The sequence below is a fragment of the Pocillopora verrucosa genome, chromosome 1, assembly GCF_036669915.1.
Source record: "Pocillopora verrucosa isolate sample1 chromosome 1, ASM3666991v2, whole genome shotgun sequence".
Taxonomy (NCBI): domain Eukaryota; kingdom Metazoa; phylum Cnidaria; class Anthozoa; order Scleractinia; family Pocilloporidae; genus Pocillopora; species Pocillopora verrucosa.
The window spans coordinates 28,303,619-28,319,921 of NC_089312.1; the positions used below are offsets into that span (position 1 = coordinate 28,303,619).

The following is a 16,303-nucleotide window of genomic DNA, read 5'->3' on the forward strand; positions in this document are numbered from 1 at the left end:
AATCAAGTTTTTGTACAAGTGTTACTTTAAAAAAATTCTTGCTTCCAGCGGCAGTAAAATGTATCGTGAACCGTTAAATTGATGCGTGATAAGTGCCAGTACAGGCAGACATTTGTAAGTGTGGCCCACTATACCTCCTAAACAAGCACGGTGACCTATCCTTTTTACTGCATTTTTCGAAACAAGGTACAAGGAACAAGGTAAGGTTACCGCTAAAGAGACAATTTTTCGATAACTTTTTTTAAAGAGGAATCACCTTAACCGGGATAGCACCCAATTTTTAACCATCACTCATATCAAAATTGAATGTTACACCTCCATAAAAAAAACAAAAAAAAACAAACGAACATACCTATCGGTGATCCAGGAATAGTTGGTGTTGCACTTTGCAACGCTCTAACTCCAGGTTTCAGAGGGGAAACGTCTTCCTTAATAAAGAAACGCAGAGTCAGTTTTCGGGGGTGAGCTGTTTGAAAATTATTTCTTTCAAGTGCTGCGGAAGATATTTTGAGGATAAAAGACTCAATGATCTCAAAAAACTGAAAGAGTGTTAATCCTTGAAGCTCCTTTGAACAGGCGATATCTGCAGACAAATATGCTAGCATGTTTTCCAGGTGAACTTTTCCTATTGTCTATTTACGCAGACGCATTTCACTCGTTTTTCCATAGGGCTGAGAAGAGTCACACTATAAGACGCCCGGTCAAAAATACCCCGCCGCGATCCGCTCTTGAGGATCCACTCGATTACTTGTATGTCAGATGGAAAAGATGAGATACGTGAGGAAAATTTCAAAACGCTTTTTGACATCAAGTATCTGATTACGAAGAAGAGCGTGCATTATTTCCTAACAAACCTCCACTACAAATCGAAATTGATGCTCGTGCTGAAAATTGAAAATTAATACATACTAAACAAGTTTCATCGGAGGAAATCAACTAACCTTTCGCTTGCCCGGTGCATCAGTATTCCTGTAATCCTCTTCAATAGGTGCTGTTGTGTAACAATGTTCTACATTAGCAGCTTCGATATTTCCTTGTTTATTACTTTTAACTACTAAAATTTCAGAAGCAATATCTTCCATGCGCGTCACGTTTGTGTCGACACACGTCTCATCAATAGCTTCCTCCCCTAGGTCACTGGAATCTTCGTCATCTTGTAGTCTTTGCAAGGATTCATCATTTCGGCTGAAAAACAGAAACGAGAAACATTTTATGTAAATAACTTATGTGAATAACTATACTCATGAAGAGTATTACTCAAATCGTATTCGTGAGAAGTTAAATTTATTCTCTCCTTATCTGGATATTGCAATTTCTAAGATGTAGGTAAAGCAAAATGTTATTACACACTCCCGCCATCTTTCCTCGTGTTTATCCGTCTCTTAAAGTTGAACATATATCACTTAACAGCAAGACAAAGTACCAAAATTATCCAAATTTGGAGAGGAACCAATAACAAAAAATTTAAAAACATAGTTTCGGAAACGGGGAAGATAAAGAACGATAGCACGATTGAATTGACCCAGCATAACGTTAACGTATTAGTAAAAGAGGATTCTTTATGATTTTGAGACATGTAGATATGGTCAGAGCAAACACATAATAGAAATAACAACAACTACCTGCACATCGCGTTGGATTCATCTGTGTTTGATTTCATAACAATATTCGCTGTATTTGCACCTGAAAATGCACATTTATTCCATTTTGTAAAAGCGCTTGGTTAGTTTACTTTCCAGGGACTGTCAAAAATATGTAAAGCCGCGAATATGTGCACGGATATTTGTCCGTGTATATTTATCTGTTCCAAACAGTTTTCCCACAGGGAAGCTCGAGGAAGATTATGAGCTTCGAGGTACAGGTTATGTCCAAGAACAAATATTCATGCCTATTTTCGCGTAAAATAGGGGCCATTGTGCTTCTATCCTTCAAATATTTTGCAACGAGCGTAAAAAATGTTTACGGAAGGCTTAGTGTTTGCTACGTGGGATGTCAGTTCTCTTTTAAGTGTTCTCTGGTATGACTTAATGGTCGAACAAACATGTCCCATCCTCTGTAACAACCATAGACGCTCTCTCACCTTGAATTAAATTTTAATGAAGATTCATAGTAATTGGCGTAAGGTTTGAAGATTGGGGTACAAAAATTGAGTCAGGAAATCCCCAGAACTCCCTAAGTTTTAGTTTTATTCGGTGATGCGTTTAGACCAATCGCACGTAAGCAAAAATATTTGATGGATCATAATAAATATTTTCCAAGTGCTTTAAGGAAATAAAGCTCAGACTTCCATCATTTATATCTAAATTTTCTAGAAAGAGCTGAAGGGGAAACTCGCATGTCAACTGAGAGTTAAAACAGGTATACAAAGAAGAAGTGATTTAGAAGAACATTGAACTATAAAAAATTGCGATAAAACAATTATTATGAACAATTCAAAATTTCTAAAAAACGACGACGTCTCGATGTTGGCTAAACGTCATTATCAAGTCAAAAAAAAAAAAATATATATATATATATATATTTGCAAGTTGCAGTCTATCTACACCAAAAGAACAATGGGTGATAAAAAGCTATACCGTAAGAAAAGAACATTAGTAATTAAACAAAAAGTTTAGCTCGTATGGGGTCCGTCTGGATATTTAAATTAGGCGTCAGATTCTTGATGAACAGCATTTCAAAGACTATACAATCAAATTTTCCCTGGCACTTTCTTAAAACTCTAAATCGGTTTTGTTTCAAGAGGTGGTTGCCGAATATTTGTGCTCGGCAAGGCGTTGATGAAGGTGTTGGGCTGTGTACCCAACATAATTTGCATCGCATGGATCACATGAGAAACGGTAAACAATGCATTGCCGATTCACAATTGACGGCTTGATTTCTTTCAGTTTGAGAGCTTGCCCCATTTTTTTGCTGACAAAAACTGGCTGCAATGCAGGGAGAATCTTATGCCTAAGGTCGCGCAACTGCTTCCGAACCGCATTAGCGGCAACTTGAACTTTAAATGGAAGACTAATTCTTACTGTGCTACTATCATCGGTGTTTCTCTCGGTGTTTCTTTATTTCTGAGAGTAATGAAATGTTTTATCGCAATTTTTTAATAGTTGAAACAAGTATGAATTAAAATTCAGAGGACCAAGTTAAGGACCCACTTGATAATCCATAAATACGGCTTTTTCAACCAAATGTGTCACGGTTTACACATTCCGATTAGTGAGAAATTATTTACCTCCCTGCTTTCTCTTCCCCTTCCTTTTTGTTCTTTTCTTCTTTTTTGATTTATTCCCCTGCAATGAAAAACATTTTTGTCATTTTTTCCTTACTAACGCAGCTTAACGTCAGAGATAAAGTCATTGTAAGTTTAATTTTCAAGTTTGATTAACGTTCACCATAATGGAAGGTGAAAGCTACATTGATGAAAAGATAAAGGATCGCGAGGATAAAGGTTTAATACTGAGATAACACCATTGAATATGTTTCGTAAAAAAAGAAGCAAATATAATAGTAAGTGCAATAATAGAGAAATGATTAATCTCTCAGTCGACAATTTGATTAGTAATACGGAGCGTACATTTTGTTCACTGTTCGCATTTTTCTTTACCCGACGGGACTTGGAAACCTACCAGACAATTTCCACGCGCATGATATATTAACCCATCAAATAACTGGTGTTACTCTTTAAAAACCATACTTTTACCTTGCCTTCGGCAAAACCTGGTGCTTGCGAGAGTTCTGGATCATCCTCCTTCTTAGACTCTTTACTTTCTCGCTCAATCTGAAGAAAAAATGGTAGACGTGTTCAATTTAGTAGCTTTTTCGCGAGTGCGCTCGCGAGTGCGCTCACAAGTGCGCTCGACGTCGCGTCTTAGGTGGCGAATTTGGTAACCCATCAGGCCGAGAAAATTTACAAGTACTTGCATACAATATGCTTTTTTTAGACCGCACGACTGGCCGTAATGCGCAATATTAGCATCTGGCGAGTAAAGTGAGAATGCAAAAATAATTTTTTTCTTTTATAAAAATGTTTAAATGCAAACGCTATAAATTATTAACAGTGTCGCAAATAAAATCAATTACAATAAACTGCTGGAAAGGAAGCCTTCAAGAGGTCTAACTTTTAACAAAACCAAGAAAGCGGGACGTTTAGAGAAGACACACGGGAGCTCATGCCAACCCTACGAACATGAAGGTGCATATCGAAAACCCTACATCACTCGTATCTATGCTTGGCATATCCACGAGTGAAAATGATCGACCTCAGATTCAAACATGATTTGTTTTACGATGAGATCACTCGTATAGTACATGAAAATAAAACATACCAAGAGGGAGGAGAAAATGGTACACTCGACTAAAGAAAATACTAACAGAAAAGACTAATTCCTTTTCACCTTCCTTCTTGATAGATAAAGATACTTTTGAGGCGTACATGAGAAGCAAACAAGCTAAAAAATTATTGAAATTTTTTAAAGAGCTTTATGACTTAATTAATGAGCGTTTCCACCAACCTTGGGCATCAATCGTTTAATGATCCTTTTGGCGTCGTCCACCTATGAAGGAGAAATGCATAATGTCTGTCACCTCAAATCTAACAGCACGAACAACAGTGTTACGATTTTCAGGAATTGAAGCCTTTATGCACACTTCAGGATGGCTCTTCACCAGCCAACAAAGGCCTAAGAGTATTAGATGTTTTATATGATCTGCAAGTAAAATGAAAAAGTAGTCGCGGAAGCAGAGAAACGAGCCATTTCCCGTGCGGAAAGCAGGAACTGACTCTTGAAATAGTAATTGTCCTTTAAATAACCAAGTTGCACTTTTCTGTAAAAAATGAGGTCGTTTGTTTTGATCTCTCTAATGCATCAACGGCAAATCGAGGTCTTGTCAATGACTAACGAAAATAAAATAAAAACCAAGGTGGCGTCTGTCATTAAAACTTTTCTTGCAGTATTAGTCCCGCTATCACATAAATCCCTGACAAAATCTCTCAAAAAATAGTTAAGAAGACCTAAATTAATAAATAAAGAAGCTTTTACTCTGCTCTGTTGAGTTGTAAGGCACGCGGGAAGAGGCTAGAGCACAAAAGAAGTGTAGGGGAAACACGAGGCATAGTCGAGTATTTCTCCCAACCTCCTGATGGCTCTAGTCGCTTCCTAAGTGCTTTACAACAGAACAGGGGACAGTCAAGGCTTCTTCATTTGTTTCGTTATAAAGAATCCATCAACTTCCCTTCGCTTTACTTTCTCTTTCCAAAACAAACTGTATTTCCAAAGCGAATGACAGAGTCGTCAGCATGCTCTATACTCTCATAGAGCATGATGCCATCGTCCACTAAGAAACCTTGTTAGAATGGTTCAAATAATCTGACAAGTTGAGCAAGACTACAAGCTGCCAAAAGTGTTAAACCAGCAAAGTTCACAAGCAATCAAAGTTCACAATGTAAATAAGTTTACAAACTGAAATAGTTTGGCAGGTCGAGTTTAAGAGCAAATGTGGCCAAAAATCGAACATTTTCAAAATCTGGCGGCAAGAGCCAAAAAATCAATTTGGCTCATATTGTCAAGTTAGGTAGGCCTTAAAGTGAAAAAAATCGCTGCATACTTCGTTTAGTAGAATATCAATTTATTTTCGAGAAAATCGATGACTGAATTCCGTTGAAATGCCGCTTCATAAGCTCAAAATTTTAGACAAATCTCGGAGCTTCAAAACACAAAATGGAAACACCTGAATTGATGAAAAGTACCAGATCTTGAAAAGCAACATAAGAAAATATGTTGACAGCAATTCTTGACCATTTATCCACACAATCTAATTAGATTTATCTGACCTACTTCTAATTAGTTTAAAAATAGGTCTAAAGTAACTCGTTATTTAATCATGTGCTTCAAAAAATAATTGACTGAAATTCTGGCGTTTGGACAGCGAAGAGACTTTTTGACCTTCAAAGGAATTTTTGAGGAAATGATTCAGAACGATTTAATCAAATTTCAAAGTCGGACAAAATGCACCGATTAATAGTCGAAAAGGTACACATACACGCGCAAACTCAATTGTTTCGCATTTTACGTCCAATCTACAGCTTATTTAGCATAATATCCTCTTACCTTCCCTGTCATTGTTTCAAAGAAGGGGGTCACAGTCCTGAAATTACGGCATCGTTTACATAAAAGCAATCCTTATCAGGATGGTCAACGCTTTCCATCATGCTCTTACAAGTTTTTGATTTGAGGCCATTCCCAGTTTCATTGAAAAGGAGACTGTAATTACTTCACAAAGAGAACTTTGCTTAAATGTTAGTTCCTAACCAAACTGCGAAACGGGTGTGGACATTTCGGCTTCTCGATTTAAGTTGCATTTTTAGAAGTTCGGAAATGTGATTTGACTTTGTTATTTTTATTAACCATAAAACCATTTTGTTTCTTTCCACATGAGTTTCTGAGTTTCATCGAAATTAATTTTGACTTTCACTAAGTGGGGAGGGGTAGCGTGCGAGACTACTTCCGTTCACGGTCCACAATGCAACCTCCGTCTACGGTCAACATCCGCTCCACCACGATACTTCATTCATTGCTTTCAGCATGAATGAGCTAAGAAGGACTCATAAATCAATTAATCAACGAACAAGAACATTTATAAACAAAACGTGAGAAATTTTCTTACTATCGCAATTTCCAGTCTCTCATCAAAGTCTGGGTCTTCAAGGAAAAACAATGACAGAAAACGAAAATTGAAACTTACATGCGCCATCCCTTAATTCGTTTCATATCGGATTTTTCTAAAATCCTTACCATTATTCAAGGCAAAGATCATCCCGTACGGTTGGTTCTTACCCAAATTAAACACGAAGTGTTTCTATACTGAGTGTCGTGTCAGCGGTTACCCTAAAAGCACCCTCTCCAATTCCTTTGATAAGTTTAATGCTTGCTTTTGTTTAGCGTCTTTAAAACGCGACCCAAGTTCCCAAAGCTACGCGTTTCTCAGTAAAGTGCTCTATTTTTGCGGAGTTTTCAATGTCAGTAAACCTCACTGTGAATTAATCAGCGTTATTCCGCACACGAGAAGTATATTTCATAAATAGCAACATTCCGCCTAAATTTGGTTCGCAGTTTGATGAAAAACTAATATGTAAGCAAAGTTCTCTTACTTCAAGTAATTATAACCTCCTTTTCAACGAAAAGGGAATAGTGAAACCTCAAATTAGAAGCCCCAAGACACACTTTATAAACAACTCATTACCAAGAGGCGTTGACTATCCTGCCAAGTTATGTCGCTAGTGAGACAATTGTGCCACAATTTCAACACTGCATCCTCTTATTATCTTTTTGAAATAGCATCACGGAAGTAAGAGGATATTATGTTAAATAAGCTGTAGATTGGACGTAAAATGCGAAACAATTGAGTTTGCTTAGAGTTAGTGTACTTTTTTCGACTAATAAACGGCACCGTCAAATCGGCGCATTTTATCAAACTTTAAAACTTGATTAAATCGCACTGAATTATTTCCCAAAAAATTCCTTTGGAGATCGAAAAGAACTACTCTTTTCCTTCCAAACACCAGATTTTCAGCCAATTATCTGTAGAAGCACATGGTTAAATAACGGGTTACTTTTGACTTATTTTTAAATTAGTTCGAAGTAGGTCGGATAAATTTAATTAGATTGTGTAAATAAATGATTAAGGATTGCTGAAATTGCTGTCAACATATATCTCGATATTGTTTTTCAAGACTCGGAACTCCATATCAGTTCAGATGTTTTCAATTTGTGGTGTGACGCCCCGACATTTGTCTGAAGTTTTGAGCTTCGAGAGCGGAATTTTGGCATATTTCAGTTATTATCGATTTTCTTGAAACAAACTGCCCAAGGCGTTCGTTGTATGAATGAATGACAGCCGAATTCACAGAAACATGAAGATTGCTCGGGAAGACAGCGCCGTAAAAACTCGGCTGCTGTGACCAACGTGACCTTCCACTTAACGCATCGGAAAGAATATCAGAGTAAGCTCTTAGTTTTTTACTCGATGGGCGGCCGATGTAGTTTCTGAGGCTTGCTTCACTGCGATGACCGGAGATCGCCATGATGAGGTAACCGTGATGGACTTCAGCACGATCGCATTTGCTCTAACACTGTCATGATTAGAATTAATTGTAAAAGTTATGCCAGTTTGGTTGTATTTATCATCATTCCTGATTTTTTTGTTTTGTTTTGTTTTGTTTTTTTTTTCGAACAAGAACCTATATATACAATAAGAGTGGTAGCTGTTTTTTATTCTTATTACCGTAGGCCGATAAGCTTGCAATCTAACTGAGAGTGAAAACCTTCAACACTCGGAATGTTCATTTCGTTTCCTTTTTTAAAGATTTTCCTCTCTGCTCACGTTATAATAACGGAAATTACAGCGTTTGGAATGTTTACAAACCTTTGTTTGGTTCTTCTGTTAGTACGTGCCGACTCGCTTATTCCGAAATTTCAGTTTCAATTAATGAAAAAAACTGGTGAGAAGTCTTGGAAATGGTGGAAATTTGTTTTCACATGACACTTCGAAAACAAAATGCTCAATGCGCGTATTTGACGAAGGAAGGCAGCCAAATCCACAGGAACATGAAGATTGCTCGGGGTGACAGCGCCATGAAACTCGGTTGCTGTGAAAGAACCGGCCTTCCACTCCTCGCCTCGAAAAGAAATCAAAGCAAGCTCTCAATTGTTCACTCGAAGGGCGGACAATGCAATTTCTGAGGCTTGCGTCACTGCGATGACCGGATATCACCTCGATGAACTAGTCATGATTTGTATAAATTTTAACGGTTATACCAGTTTGTTTTTTTTTTGTTTGTTGTTGTTGTTGTTGGTTTTTTCATCCTTTCTATTTTCTACTCTTCTCTTGCTTTTAACACGCGAATTTATAAACTATACGAGTGTAAGCTATGGTCGAATTTTATTACCGTATATAAGCTTACAATCTGACTTAGCGTGAAAACCTTCAGGACTCGGACAGTCCATTTCGTGTTCTCTTTGGTGATATTCGTCTCTGCTCATGTTATGATACCTTTAGTACGCGACTTTGCCGATACTGTGTTCAAATGAGTGCCCGGATAAGCCAATCCTATTCCAGGCCCATCAAGGAGCATGTTGTTTCGCGTGGCCTCGATCTTTATTGTTGTTAAGCGACATGCAGGGGCAAAAAAGCTTCGCAAATTCTTTGAAAGTTGTATAGGCGCTCGGCATGTCTATAAAGCCTTGCTCGGTTCCTCTGTTACCAGTTGCCGGCTCGCTTGTTCTGAAATTTTAACTTCAATTGACGAAAAAAGGTAGAGAGAAGTCCGTGGAAACTGTCGGGCATTGTACAAATTGGCAGATGGCGTGACATCTTTAACTCAGCTTCGTTTTTCTTTTTTCTTTTACTACAATAAAACACGCTCTTTCAACCTATTGACAGCGCGTGTTATATCCGAACCTCATTGAAGTATCTATTACATAATAAATATCTTAACTCGTGACTAAATACGATGAGTTTCATGAATTACCTTAAATCCTTTACTGATAAGTTGGTTACAAACTTCGTAGCACTGTTTATACTTTCTCAACTCTTCAAGCACGAACATTTTTGTCGCAAGTACGCGTTGATCTCCAGGACAAAGTCTATCAGCTGTAAAAATAGAAAAAAAACTCAATGACCAAAATAAGTCATATCTCCACTATAGGTGTCAATTTAGACTTTTTAGACTGAAAGAAGCGAAACCAGCAAAACGACCAAAACGAAACGAAACAAGCGAAAAGAGCAAAGCGAAACGAAACAAGCGAAACCAGCGGAACGACCAAAACGAAACGATCAAAACGAAGCAAACCTTAGGACACAACGAAATGACAGAAACGATCAAAGGAACATACGAAAAATAGAAAAAAAGTCAATAATAATAATAATAAAACAAAAAGGAATGCCTAAGGGCGTCAGGCGTCAGGCGTCAGGCGTCAGGCGTCAGGCGTCAGGCGTCAGGCGTCAGCCGACATATTCGTCTCGTTTCGATTATGGTCTACCCCTGATCTACCTCACGGGAAAATTCAATTCTCTCAATTCTCTCGATGGTTTAAAAAAAATCAATTTAAAAAATTGGACATAGACGTTGTCAATGAATATCGTTAACGGTTTCTTCCTCTCCTTTCAGTATATGATGTGGTATTCAAAATGGCTGGGGTTCCGTGCAAGAAACTACATATAAGTGTCAAATTATAGTTTATAAATTATAGTAAAAAAAAGCGAGCTTCGTGAGAGGGCCTTAATAGTTAAAAGCCTTAAATGCGAGAGACATTTCATCCTCCACTGGTCTCGATCGTTGTAGTGGCTTTTTTTCATTTATTTATTTTTTTATCATAATGGTCATTTCGTTTTGGTCGTTAAAGTCGTTTCGTTTCGCGGTTTCGGGTTTTAGTACATGCCATTCAATTGACGTTAACATTGAACAAAGTTAGCCGTTAGTTCGCACTTTCTACGCACTCTACGAAAGAACTCGTTGTGCTCTGCAAGAACTTTCAACTAAAGATTTACCTACAAAACGTTGCATCACAGTTCCTTGCAGAAAACCTATGTACACTTGAACTGTTATTTTCATGCAATTTGCATTATTTTGAACAATGGGTATTAAACGAATCTTTAGAGCCTTTGACGACTCAAAGTCCAATTTTCATTGGAAGCCAATAAAATGTTCTCCTGCTTAGGCCTTGACGCGCGTCAGTCATCAATGGCCGTTCCACTTGAACTGAAATCTTCCCCCTCTAGTTTAGCCAGGATATATAATAAACATCTTACTAACTTCGTTTTTCTTGGCCCGTAATTAAAGTCACGGAACCTCGTTTTTCCGCTTAATTTGTGGCCTGCGCGCTTCGCACTTGGGCAATAAACCCGTGCGGAATAAACTCGGCCCGTAACCTACAGTACGGCCCTCGAACTGGGTTAGTAAGAGATATATACTTGAAAAGTATCATGGTCTTCTCCGTCTTAACGTCGAACAGGGTGATCCTTTTAAAAGTTTCAAACAGATCTCGCCTTGCCTCCTTTTTCTTCCTCTTTTGTGTGTGTGTGTGTGTTTTGTTCTTCATGTTCAGGCTTTCCACAAAATCCTCCATAGAAGTCTGGTAAGAGACATATCTCTTCTCACTCATCTTTTGTAAGTAATTTGACCGAAAAAACAGCCCTTAAAGCCGATTTGAAATTATGATTTTCCGATCGGTTTAGATAATCGGTGCCTGGCTGGACATATCGTTTTCTTCACACATGCAAAATGGGATAGGCACCATTTGATTGACCCTCGGCTCCCTCGACCAGCTTGTGAATGAATATATTTCGCGCCTTTACGGTGTGTAAATCTCAGAATGTATATAATAAACAAAATTCATCTCTATATATCTATATATCTCTATATCTCTATGTGTGTATGCACCCGTTTTCAAGAATGTTGCAATTTGAATATATATATGAAATAAGACAAATAAAATATGACTTTACGCGAATGAGATACTAACCTTCCTCACAATCTTTTAGGGCATCTTCAAAGTTGTGCTGTAAATATCAGCAGAAAGGATTAAGAGAAGTAGTTATGGTTGAAATTAACCTCTTTTCCAACAATTTTTATACCAACGAAAATATAAATCTGATTGCCACAAACGCATGACAAGGGACACGAGGAAACATTAATAGAAAGCTTGACAACATGCAATACAACCAAATTTTCGGCAACGGTGATCATGATTTGATGCAAATTTTTTCTAGCCGAGTGAATTCTTCTGTCGTTCGTTTTGATTTGCACAGCATGCTTACAATTGACATGTATCTGGAAATTGCGACGCACCTTTACGAATGTATGACTCTCGTCAGTAAAATACTGACGATGTTACGTGAAAATCATAAAATTCTGGGCGATAGACGTCTTTGGACGGGAGTATCAAAATATCTGAGTTGCGCAGTTGAGGAGATATTTGTTTTCTGCACGTTCTGAATAGCATTTTGTGTTTATTAGTAAGTGTATCGGTATGTCTCCTTAGTGTTAAGTTATTTTAATAGCGGCATACAAGTGTCGAGTAGTCGAGTGTTCGCCCTTTGGGTCTGTGAACGCATCCGCACTGGTTGTTAGTTTTATCACGGATGAACTTCTAGCATCTCGTTCCACGGACGTAGCAGAAGATGGTGTAACCGTATTGGATCCATCCATCAATCAAGCAATCAGATCTGTTATTTCGACGTCGGTCGATTCTCTAACTGAAAACTAAACGCAAGTAGTCGAATCTAGGCTAACAAGTTCTGCTCAAAGTAACAGTGCTACATTTGAAGAAGCCGTGAAGAAGACTCGTCGTGAGAGCTACACATGTGTTGGTAAGGGAAACCAGCTCTCGATAAGCTGGATGACGCTTTGAACGCCCTGAAAAGTAGCTTCGAGAGAGAACGAAGCGCACTCTGGAAGAAGGTACTCATTTGATATCGAAAAGAATAAAGGCCATAAAGTGTGCTGACGAGAGCGAGTTTTGTTGGCTTACGGTCAACGAATAACTATCTGACGAGCTCGCATTAAATTCTGATGTCGAACAGAGCAGAGAGCGAAGAGGAAAGCGATTAAGGATAAGCGTTGTCGGCAGCAACGAACTAGTTCTCCCAGATGACCGTCAAGTTATCAGTCAAGTGCTTCTATCCATTCAAGTTTTTCCAATTCGTTGGCAGGCTATCTCCCAGTGCTCAGGGATTTTTGGCAACTTCCATGATTTAAGTCCATTTCTTCTTTCGTTTGAAACTTTCATCAGATTCTTATTAGCTATGTTTTTTGATTCGCATGTATCGCGTTTACTACAAAGGCCATAATCCAGTACTCTCTATGATTTGTAGTATCTGGCAGTCATTTCGCGTATTCAAGTAAGTGCAGAATGTGTAAGTTCGGATTGGCGGTTATTTTTTTTAAACAAATATATTATCTAAAGGGAATGTTATACAAACACTTGTCAAATTCTCTCAGCTCTTAGCGTTTTTAATGTGGCTATAAACACAGCAAAATTTCTCTGACGTGAAATGATTAACGATTGATTATTTGATTTACTTTTGCAGGTAATATCACAAATTACCCATATTGCTTACTGTGTTTGTTATCGAAGTGATTAAGAATGATTGCATATTAGAAAATAATTGACCAAGATAAGTTTTGTCAAATATCTTCAGGAGTGCGCCACTTTTTGAAGGGGATACAAATACTACCGACAAAATTAAGACTTCAATTAATAGTGGTAACATGTCATCAGGGTTGTAACGATATGCTTGTAACTGAACAAAGTATATCAGCGACAACGGCATCTTTCAGGTCGTGAAGAGGGCCAAGACAAGATAAATGAGTTTATGTTAACTAAAAATTTCATTTTTCCCTGAATTCTTTCTCATTCAAAGTGAAATTTCCAGACTTTTCCTAACCTTGGAGAATTTTTTCCCTAACTTTTCCTGACCTTTAGCGACCTGTTGCAATCATGGTGATGCACTTTACCAGCAGCGGTATATCACGTTAACGTTGATATCTACAATGGCATACCAACCTTTCTCCTGTAACATTCTGCCCTCTGCCAGTAAATGTTCATCAATTCTGCATTTAGCGCTGGAATCCGTGGCATTAGAATTAATACTTCACACAAACAATTTATGGCTGCGTCAAAGTCTGACTTCTGAAAGTACTTAGGAAATTCAATTCTTTTATTCATAGCTTTTCGTCTTGCATCCTGTACAAATAGAATTCAATGCATGTCCATTGGCAAGAGGTTATAAGGGACCCTCATGATCACTTGTCGTTGGTTAGCATTAAATGTAACTTTATTTGAATCCTTATATCGTGAGAAAGGGTGGTCATTCTAACCTACGATAGAGCTTGTATTGAGTGGCATCGTATAAAGTGATCACCCTCCATTAAGCGGTCGGTGGTCAAAGTCCTGAAATTTTTCCCCTTAAATACTGGAATTTTCACCTCCATTAAGTGGTCATCTCTGTTGAATGGTCGTGGTGACCCTTGATTGAGTCCCGACGGTCTTTCTGTATTGTCTCCAATCACTCAAATAAAACTGAGAAAACTCTTTTAAGTAAAATTCATTCCATGTTTATCGCGCGGAATCAATTATAGTACTTTGAGTTCGAAGGTCCTCAACATATTGTCGATTAACTTTCTGTTTTGGAGTGTCAGTGAAAATCATGTCGTCTGCTAATCACTCTGCCATTCTCGTGTACCCAGCCCTCCCCTGCTTAAGGGCGCAATGGGTGTCTGACGCTTTTGAATGAAGCAAAATTCATTGATGACGCTCACAAGAAAATAAGAAACTGCCACAGAAACTGAAGCATAAAATGAAGCTAACGTTCTAAATGCATGGCCGCCCACAATCGAGACAACTCACAACTAACTGAGAGTCAACCCCTGAGGGAGGTGTTCTTGCCGGGACAAATGTTAAGTGGACTTCCATAGGTAGAAAGATACAAGTTCGCGATGGAAAACCAACGACCGCGGTGTAAGTGAAGATCGATTGTTTTCTGGTCCCTGATGGGCCTGAGGTAGACATGCACGGCTTCAGCAACGTTTTGCAATGGTTTTATTTTTAAATAGCTACGCAAATTGTAACAGAAAACGCGATACGTGACTAGGTGATTTACGGAGACTAGTCAAGAGTGTGTACACGAAACACCGGGCAGTCGTGCTACATGCCATCTCACCGATTTCAATGAAACTTTGCCAGTTTAGAGGGTCTACCCCAAAACTCAAAGAGACAAACTGGTTTCTGTTTTGGTTTTTTCCCGGGGGAAGATAGACACCTCCCCCCCGGTTTTTCTTGGTTTTCATCGAGGAAATCGCTTCAAAATAGGTAAAATGTATGTCTTGCCAGAAAGCTAAAACACTAATCTTAATTCCCATTTATAATCCATCATTTCATCTCTGAAAACCATCAAAAAAATATTTGGTCACTGCCGTATTTTTGTCTTGGATGCCTTTTTAAGTCTACGACTGTGACAAGCTTCTCTCAACTGCACCTATCACGCAATTCGGGCTCTAGGAGGTCATTTGACTAAATAAACCTACATTTTTTAGCTCTTTATTCAAGATGATTGATCAAGGAAGCTAAAAATGTGAAAATGGTAAATCTCATGTTGGCAGAGATGCATGTAGGCGAAAATTGGATAGGAAAATCGTAGCGTTTCTTTCTTCTGTCGTTTATTATTTTGAAGATTTGCTAAAATCAGCAAATAGGGCTTTTGTACAGAACAAAACATTCATTAGTCTATAATTTGAGTGTTTATCATCATTATCGCACAGTTCACAACAAGGAAACTGTAACAGGTGAGGAGATTTTAAAGTCGCATGTCGCGTGCTTGTTGACGTACAAGTTCACGTGTGTAACAAATTCGGCTTTTCCAGATCATGGATGACGGGAAACTCTACCCCCTTCGTTTGAAAGGAAATATCACTAGCCACATAAAAATTTATTAACTGCACCATGCTTCCAGAAAGTAAGACTGGAAAATGTTTTTTCCACTTTCCACCATCAAGAAATTCCACGCAGAAATAGCATTTGCAGCGTGACTGTGTGACCTTTCTTGAGAAGAAAACATTGTTTATCTTTTTTTTTTTTTTTTCAAAAAAACACTTCTATAAAGTTCTTAAGCCTTCTTTTATTTTATTTGCCTGTTTTTTTTTTTTTTAACCGCAAATATCTACTGTGTTTGCTGTTATTTTCGCTGAATGTCATGGCCTCTCCTTCGTGCACGTGCGAGCCAGTTGGTATACAGCACTCTTTCGAGTTTCTTTGCGTGGTGTCGGGCTTAGGTGTGTAGGTCTGGCTTAAAAGATATCTGCACGCTGCAAAAGGGCACGCAACACGGGTTCCTAGGTTTTTCTCCATTTTCTTTATTTGTATTCTTATTCTCTTTCTTGCATTATCACACACATGTATGTTTTTTTATTCCCTCCGCGCGTTCCCTCAGTTTTGGAAGAAGGCTATGAAAAGTCAATATTGACCAGAAATGAAACATTTTCTATCATTATTTGTTTCAAAGAACCCCTGGTATTTAAAATTTTATTTCTCAAGATTGTGTTTTTCTTTGCTATTTATTTCCATTAGAAAATGAAACTAGGTTCCGACAATTTTTTTTTTGTATCATGACTCCCAAAAACTGTGTTTGCGCCAACATCGATTGAGAAATCAAAAGCAATTACGCCCGAGGAATTCGCTTTTAGCCCTCTAGCCGCAGAAGGCAAATCCACGCAATGAAGCGTTCTAAGATCTCAGTTAATAGAGACATTACGTGG

General features: G+C 38.1%; 1 protein-coding gene across 1 annotated transcript in view; it reads right to left on the bottom strand.

Moving 5' to 3' along the window:
* The window catches only part of LOC136280671 (uncharacterized), a 43,015-nt gene that overhangs the window by 13,451 nt on the left and 13,261 nt on the right, over window positions 1-16,303 (bottom strand). Inside the window, exons 7-15 of the mRNA XM_066166314.1 lie at window positions 13,557-13,736; window positions 11,514-11,550; window positions 9,521-9,642; window positions 4,506-4,547; window positions 3,695-3,772; window positions 3,227-3,284; window positions 1,623-1,683; window positions 942-1,185; window positions 353-428 (exon numbers count right to left, since the gene is read on the bottom strand). Of these exons, the coding sequence (XP_066022411.1) occupies window positions 353-428; window positions 942-1,185; window positions 1,623-1,683; window positions 3,227-3,284; window positions 3,695-3,772; window positions 4,506-4,547; window positions 9,521-9,642; window positions 11,514-11,550; window positions 13,557-13,736 (898 nt within the window). The remainder of the gene's footprint in view (window positions 1-352; window positions 429-941; window positions 1,186-1,622; window positions 1,684-3,226; window positions 3,285-3,694; window positions 3,773-4,505; window positions 4,548-9,520; window positions 9,643-11,513; window positions 11,551-13,556; window positions 13,737-16,303) is intronic.